Below are 8604 nucleotides of genomic sequence, written 5' to 3'. Positions count from 1 at the left end.
ACGGATCTTCTTTTTTTTTTCTTTCTCCCTTTGGCAGCATCGAGTGAAATCTGAGTGAATATTTATGCATTAATAACCATGCTGGAATTCTGGTTGGGTGGAGGGTCTGCACATGCAAACGTGCACGTTCCCTCCACAATGGGAACCGTGAGTGCTGCTGCTGCTGCTGCAGGCTGGAGTCATGTTTCCAACATCCCTCCTGCATGGGTTCACATGCAGTGGAGGGATGAGGGAGGGGAGGGCTTTTGAAATGCTATGCACGAATTAAATAAAGATCATGATGGGATAGATTCTTTTTTTTCAAATGGACCCGATAACTTTAACAGCGGGGGTAGGAAGAGGAGGGGAGGAAAAAAAAAAAAGAAGCCGTCTGGCAGCAGTCGATATTAAAGCCATGCAGAGGGAGCGCGGCTCGGGGCCTTCCAGAGTCTGGAAAAAGACGTCGGGACGCTGCAGACAGGAGATGGGCACGGCGCTCCTGTTCCCCCCCCAGCCCATTGATTTGTGTATGAAAACATAGCGGGCTTCCATTCTCCCCCCGTCTGGTGCTCTCGCTCCTGAGTGATCAGCTGATGAAGAGACTCGCAGCTCGCCGCTATGCTGGTTTGCTAATTCTCTCCCCCGCCGCCGCCGCCGCAGCCGAACCCGGGAGCCCGCCCGCAGACTGCGCTCAGGTAAACCAGCCTCATCCCTCTCCTCCTCCATCCATGTCCTCCCGCCTGGCTCCTGCCCGGGCCACACCGCATGGGAAGAGCAACGGATGAAGCGTGTGCGTGTGAGCGTGTGTGCAGGGGAAGAGAGTGGGTTGTCTAGTGTGTGTGTGAGTGTGTGTGAGTGTGTGTGTGTGAGTGTGTGTGTGAGCAGGGGGGGGGGGGGTCGAGAGAGGGAGTATGTAGGTGTGTGTTGTAACAGATGACAGGGAATCTTTGCCAGATTAGTCAGGGAAGAGGCATAGCACAGGCATGGAGGATCACATGCACACACACACACACCACACAAGTGACACCCTTCCTTCCTCACACACACACACACACACATCACAGTCAATCAGGCAGCTCTGAGCTGTGTTATACATCTTTGAGGATTACCCTCTATCCCTCCAGTATTCCTCTGCAGCCCCTTCAGAGGGGGGGGGGCTCTCAAAGCCTCTATTTGAGCCGAGCGATGATGAGGAGGATTTCCATTGTTGCCTCTCCAGTGTTGTTGTGTTGTGTCCTCTAAACTCTGTTCTCTGCCTATGTCTTCTCTCTGGTTGGTGGGAAGTGTATAGGCACGCATGCATGTTTTTGGAGGGATGACATTTGCTATTATTGTGTTTTCCTCAGTCTGTGCAAAATCTCCAATTTCAGGATCCTTTTCATCTCTTGTCCTTGAGACATTCATGTTCACAAGTGCATGCTCTGTTATAGGATGAGAAAGCTGCTGCTGTGTGTGTCTGTGTGTGTGTATGTGTGTGTGTGTGTGATTGATGCATCAATATTCTGTTCGGATTGGACAGCATGCCTCCGCTATCTGCTCCCTCTTTTCCTCGGATGCTGCCCTCGCTGCATGCATACTCATATTTCCGGCCTCTAATTGCCTTTGTGGAATACACTGTGGTCGCTGCAGATATTTATGTTTTTTGAAAAGGAGCGATGATGAAATGGTCGAAGATATCACAGGATGCAGCGGGCACCCTCGCTGAAATCCAAGCTCCTAAAATCATGTTTCCACTCTCATATTAGTGCACGAAGGCAAGTGCACACAGGGAAAATGTGGAGGAATTAATACATATTGCATTGTTAGCACTTTTAGACTCAGAACATGGCTATGTCAAATTTATTCACATCTATTGTGCGTTTAAAAAACAACAACAATGTTCCTCCCCTTGATAATCATCTGACATCAAAGCCTCCAGATAAAATAATCTGTCCTAAATTTGCAGACACAGCGCAGAATTGTAATGAATAAATAAAGCCCCTCTTTCATTTGAATACAGAACCTCACACTTTAATAATTCTGACTGATGATAATCACGCTGCAATCTGAGAGGTTTTAAACTTGGATCCTAAAGCTTGGTGTGTAAGAGGCATCAGGTCTCTGTTTTGGAAAACAGACACTGTGTCTGGAACATAAAAAGAGTTCAAATGAAGAGAAATAGAAGTTTTATTAGAATTCAGTCACAGTTCTTCTTTTCTCCCATTCCTCAACTGTTGTCCTGGAAAAGCTGAAGTATGACCTGAGCTGCAGAGGGAGAACATTACAGGCTTTCCTCTGTACATCATATGCATGTTTTCTCTTTACCCGATACAACGTTTCACTCACCTTACTCTGTAAGTTTCTTTGAGTTTGTTAGATGTCCCCCACCCATCGCTCCCTCTCCCTGCAGCCTGAGGCAGGAGAGAACGGTTCGCTGGAGAACATGGAACAGGACATCAGCCTAAAGAAGCGTAAAGGTGATCACCATGGGGAGAGAGTGCTGCAGGCCGCGCAGGAATCCGGCGAGAAGGTGAAAAGGAAGCGAGGGCGTCCACCAGCAGAGAAACTGCCTCCGAACCCACCTGAGCTCACCAGAACACTGAACACGCTGGTCGATATGGTGATCAACTACAAGGACGGGTGAGCGATTGATAATCTGTGGAGGGTTTCATGGCACTAGGAAGCAACTATAACAACTGTCAGTTTCACTGAGGAAAGAACCTGCTCTGCTTTTACAGAAATCTTTATAAATTCGTGCTCACAGAAAGATTCTACAGTCCTTGTTTCTCATAATTTCCCAACAAAGTCAATAACGATCTCACGTATAGAGACATCAGACTATTCATTCATTGTATTCATTGGGCGGCTCTGGCTCAGGAGGCAGGGTGGGACATCCAAAGGGTCGGTGGTTTGATCCCTGTCCTCTCCACGTGCCAAAGTGTCCTTGGGCAAGACACTGAACAGAGAAGTTGAAGTAATAAGAAATAACCCCAAAAGTTAAAAAACAACTTATCCACCCACCTAAAACATGAGGGAACCTCCACAGGGGCAGAAAAAAAAAAAAAAAATATATATATATATATATATACATTATACAGACATTTCCAAAAAATAAATTAAAATACATTTATTTTTTAATTAAGTCATTCACACTAATTTGACAGCAGGAAGGTTGGTTTTAACTAAACATCCACCGTAACATCTGTACAGATGTTTGCTGTGATCTGTAGCTACCATTGGTCACATCAACCCTGTGTGCATGTGTGTGCGTCTGTGTTTGTGTGTGTATGTGTGTGTGTGTGTGTGTGTGTGTGTGTGTGTGTGTGTGTGTGTGTATGTGTGCTTAGTTCTGCTTCTGACTGATTTGAGAGAACCTAATGTTACATTCATAACGCTGGTGGCTACACACACATTTTTGTTCAAGTTGATGTTAAAATTGATTCAGCTTGTGCGGTCATGTCTCTGAAACTCAACATATCTTCTGTCTGAACACACATATATTTCCTGGTCCTCCTCCTATTGGTGAATTTATATGAGCTGGTTGTGCCTATAGATAATGTCAACACAGTATCTTCAAAACAGAGCAGGCATTGCATCCATTTCTTTTTCCAGCTGTTGCAGTGGCTGTTCAAACGTAACCTCAGTTCAAGTGCTGAGCTCAAGATTGAGTGTAACTATGCAGTTATCTAGGAATCAGAATATATAAAACCAATTCAAGTGAAAACAGAATTTGATCACTACAGATAACAATTTGATTGAATCATTATCTGCATATAAACAACCTTAAAACTAGAAAATGTACACCGTGACATTGGGATTGTTCTAAAACTCCAAACATAATAAGATAAATCATGAACCTGGCCGAGAAGAAATTGTGAGCAACCATGGCCACTTCGGGATAATCTCAACTATATATACTGACATAATCCTTAAACCGGTCTCTTGATAAAACAAGATTGAGTGATGTATCACATTGTGCTTCCAGGTTGGGTCGGCAGATCAGTAAAGGCTTTGTGCAGCTTCCCTCCCGGAAGGAGGCACCTGAGTACTACGAGCTGATCCGGAAGCCTGTGGACTTCAGAAGGATCAGGGTACGTGTTGGGGAATATCCTCAGAACTCACATTATCTTTGCTGCTGCGTTCAACGCAAACACTGTGAGATGAAACTCCAACAGATGAACAAAAATGTCTGTATCCGATATCCCAGTGCGTCTTATAGTAAAGACTAGTTGATACAAATAGAAAGATACAAATAGTGCTTCGGTACAGTGTGATGTCCAACAGTAGCCTAGAACGGCCAAACCGATGGACATGACTGGGTGACATTGGAACTTCTCTGCTCATTTTCAATTTCCCAGTAGTATTATCAACGGCGAGAGAACCGAACTACAACCAATCACTGTGATGAGACATGAGATGTAGCACAGAGTGCCAGCAACATGTTAACAGACTATTATCTGATACAACAGTTTGTTTAATGCTGTTGAATCACATCAGGGCCAGCCATTTTCTTTGATAACAAACTTTTCAAATGTGCATTATTTTAGATGTATGTTTGTGATAGGCTGGTCCGAATGGGAAAGGTGGGCAGAAACATTTTCAAGAGCAAATAAACATGAACCTTCTGATTGGTCCAGCCAGACTAGATAAATATATAAAATACATGTCTTATGTGTATCAGTTTGAAACACCTTGGAAATATTGTTAGCACTGAGACCTTGATTTATTCTTAACGTCTTCTAAAATTAACAGTTTAAAATAAACATTTTAAACAATAATACACAACTATAAGGGAAAAATTACTTGCATCTAAAATTAAAAAGAAATTGACTTTTATATAGACAATCATTTTTTGTGGATAGGTGCACATGACATTTGATAGAATGCTAATATTACATTACATCAACCTCATGGAAAAGGAACAGAAAAAATGGAAGGTTCACAAAAGTCCTCTGGAATCACCTGGTCATCTTCATCCTCAGGAAACCATGAATGTAATAAAAATGAAATTTCACAACAACCCATGTGATAGTTGAGAAGTTTTCAGACCAACATTGCCTCTAGAACCCAAGCTGTTAGTAAGGCTGGAAATAAGACTGTGGCTTCACTTACTGACAGAAGGAGTAAAAAATAAAGTATGACACACACAGACAATCGCAGCTTCCCAGCCAACACATTTGAATGACAGATACAAAAATAAAACTAATCTGTGCCTCTGTACTTGGTAGCGTCATATCAGGTTTGGAGTGGAGCCCATTTGTGGTAAGGGGCATAACCTACTCCTGTCAGATCAGTCATAGCGAAGTTACAAATACATACCGGGATTCAGTCGAACATCAGAGTGAGAGAAAAACAGACAAACTATTTGAAAAATAGATTAAATCATCAACTCCCTGACATCTTACTGGAAACCAGTGAAATAATGAATTTAACAGGTGGGTGAGGTGTTTTCTTGTCAAAAATTGAAGTAATAAGTGGATATTGAAGGGGACTGTTATGCCTTATTTTCAATACAGTTATATGTCAGATGTCCAAAGTGGACAGTCTCAAGTAATGATTGACTGTTAACCACTCAGGCATTCCACTGCTCTGAACACTAACATTTACCAACAGTTATTACTACTCCTGCTACAAGCTGATAATGGATTTCTCAACATGGTCCTCAGCTCCACGTACAGCTCGATCTCCATAAGCTATCTACAGGAAGTGTTTTATAGACATTACATTCACTGAAACATACAAATATCAAACAGCTTCACTAGGTTTACTACACAGGCATTTGCCGACAGCAGAATAATTGGTACCATTAGTTTTTGTATTTCCTGTTTTTGGCTCTGAGCAGACATTTTTCAATTCGGCTTGTATTTTTGTGTTTTTCAAAATGTAAAATAGAGCGCAGCTCGGGCCCACATTTTCTGTCTAAGCCCGACTGTGCACGAGACCAAAAATTAGCCAAAACCAGAACCAGAGAGGAATTCAGTTTTTTCTGTCCAAACACCACCTTAGCCCAATATTTCCCCCGATTACAGGCATGTCCAGTGTAAAACATCAAGTAGGTAGCACATGCAATGTAACAGAAGCCGACTCAAACCCGAATATCATGTAAAAGGTTTTGTTCGAACCATGTCCATACGGGTCGGGTATCCACACCCCAATGTTCAACTATTTGCATAGAAAAATCCACAGTTATATCGCTCAATAAGCAGGAAATGTTGTAATATTTACGGAACAGTGACGTCCTGCTGCTGCTGCTGTGGATGTTCATGCTGCCCACTCTCATTTCCTGAAAGGATTCGTGCTCGAACATGTACGGAGGTTTGGCCTCATTTCAGTCAGACGCTCAGCTGAGAGGATCCATTACAGGCAGTTTGAAATAAATAATTCGTTTTTCCGAACTGTGAATCATGCAACGCTACTCCGGCAGAATAAAAACATAGAGCTGGCTATTAGCATATGAGATCCCCTTTAACCTGTTCTCCTTCAGCGGAGAACAAATGATTTGAAATCCGATCACAGATTATAATTACTGAGTTTTAGACTTGCTGCTAGAAGAGGTTTTTTTACCCGCAGACAGAGGAAGGCTAGCAGTTACTCCTGCTTCCATTCTTTATGCTAAGCTAAGCTAATAGGTGTAAAGACATTATAAATCTCATCTGAACTTTTACACTCACAGTGAAAGGAAGAAAAAACATATTTTCTGAAATATCCTTGAGGATGGGACACTCAGTTAACACGAGTTACCTGTGTGCAACCTTTTCCAGGCTTGTATTTTGGGATGTAAATTATATTAGATATTACCTTCTAATACCTCACTGTAATAAACTCTGTGTCAACGACGCTTTGTTGTAATGGCCGCTTTAAGATTTGATACTGACCCCCTGCTTCACAGGAACGTGTGCGCAATCACAAGTACAGAAGTGTGGGGGATCTGGAGAAGGACATTTTCCTCCTGTGTCACAATGCTCAGACTTATAACCTGGAAGGATCTCAGGTGAACCCAGAGGAATTCTTTCATTTATAAGCAACAATTCTGCTCTATTGTTGTTATTGTGCAATCTCGATGCGACTCTGATTACCTGTGTGTGTGTGTGTGTGTGTGTGTATGTGTCTGTCTGTCTGTGTGTGTGTCTGTGCCTGTGTGTGTGTGTGTGTGTGTGTGTGTGTGTGTGTGTGTGTGTGTGTGTGTGTGTCTGTGTGTGTGTCTGTGTTTGCCATTGAAGATCTATGAGGATTCAATTGTTATTAGGTCCGTTTTCGAGAGCGCGAGACAGAGAATTGTCACAGACGAGGTGCAGAAAGAGACGGTTAGCACCAGTCACAGTGATAATGGCGGCAGAGCTGAAGACCAGTTTGTTCCATCAGCAGGTGAGATGTGAAACACAGACATGAAGTGTGGGGGGGGACACACCAAGTGACCCAATGGAAGTGAAAAGACAATGAGGAAAAATGATGAGTGACGAATGCAAAAATAGAAAACAAAACAACTAGCTCACTGTGAAAAAACGGTTTCATACACATGAACGCGTCTGTGCAATGAACCTCTCGCTGGGTTGTGCATGTGTGAAGGGCATTTCATACTGTGTCTGAAAACGTCCTCCGCCTGCATGTGGAACTTATATCTCAAGAAGCGTTCATCTCATCGGATTAACGCCTGTATTGTTAAGTGCCCAGGCAAGTGTCTAATTTGGTGCGATTTGGACAATGAACTTTGAATAAACAGACGACCAGTGGCGGCTGGGACTCAGCGTGTCATGACGAAAACTTCTGGGATCTGAAGTACCGAGTCGAGCTTCACCGAACTTTGAAAAAACAGGTGAACATCTCGTTCTCGCAGTTCTGTGAGTCTCGCAGCTGGTCCTACTCTGAATTGCTTCAATTAGCGCAGGTCACTAGTTTAATACAGAAAGCTGCAACCAGCATCACCACAAGACAAGCAAACAGACCATTCCAAACAGGTCTATTGAGATCAACCCCTGCACTAGGCAGCGAAAATGTGTAAAAACGATCTCACATCCGCCCTCTGACCTGGATCCACACCCCAATTTCTTTTCTTTGTGATAATCCGTCCTGTAGCTTTTGTGTAATCTTTCTACAAAACAAACCAAATTGCACTGGTAATGGTTTAACATTAAAGTAATTGTGTTTTCTCTTGTGATCTCCAGGGAAACCACTACCAGTCCAGCTAAAGAAGGTTACTAAGGAGGAGAGAAGCAGAAATACAATGGCCAAGAGGATCAACAGTGATTTAGACAGTGATGAGGAACTAGAGGATAACACCACAAAGGATGAAGGGTGAACTGAAAGGCCTCAAAAGGTCAATTTTTTGTATTCTTCTTCATGTCTGTTCACTGCCACATCCCTTTTCATTGGTTTCCTCATTTTCTAAGCAAAATAAAGGTCTTTGAAAATAGAACAGAAGGGGCCACTCGAAGAGAGCCACTTGTGGAATAATGCTTTTTTCATTAAGATGACTCATGCCACTGAACCAAGTCTTGCTGCACTTAGTGCTGTTCCTTTAATTTAGCTAGTATTTTACAGTAATTATGATTTCCATTTTATCTGCCTTGGTCCCTGTGATTGCTTCTGCAGATATTATGTAAAACACCAGTTTCAATGACTGTTTTTAATTGGTATATTTGATTGTAT

At 42.7% G+C, this 8604-nt stretch overlaps 1 protein-coding gene across 1 annotated transcript; it reads left to right on the top strand.

Moving 5' to 3' along the window:
- Positions 1–572: 572 nt before the first annotated feature.
- Positions 573–8254, top strand: LOC133002302 (probable global transcription activator SNF2L2). The gene is made up of 6 exons (XM_061072120.1): positions 573–674; positions 2375–2598; positions 3944–4049; positions 6848–6949; positions 7179–7323; positions 8121–8254. Exons 1-6 carry the CDS (start codon positions 573–575, stop codon positions 8252–8254), a joined length of 813 nt encoding a protein of 270 aa, XP_060928103.1.
- The last annotated feature ends 350 nt before the right edge of the window (positions 8255–8604 follow it).

The sequence above is a fragment of the Limanda limanda genome, chromosome 1 (assembly GCF_963576545.1).
Source record: "Limanda limanda chromosome 1, fLimLim1.1, whole genome shotgun sequence".
Taxonomy (NCBI): Eukaryota; Metazoa; Chordata; class Actinopteri; order Pleuronectiformes; family Pleuronectidae; genus Limanda; species Limanda limanda.
The sequence above is the reverse complement of the archived record's forward strand: the minus strand, read 5'-3'. Positions and strand labels throughout refer to the sequence as shown.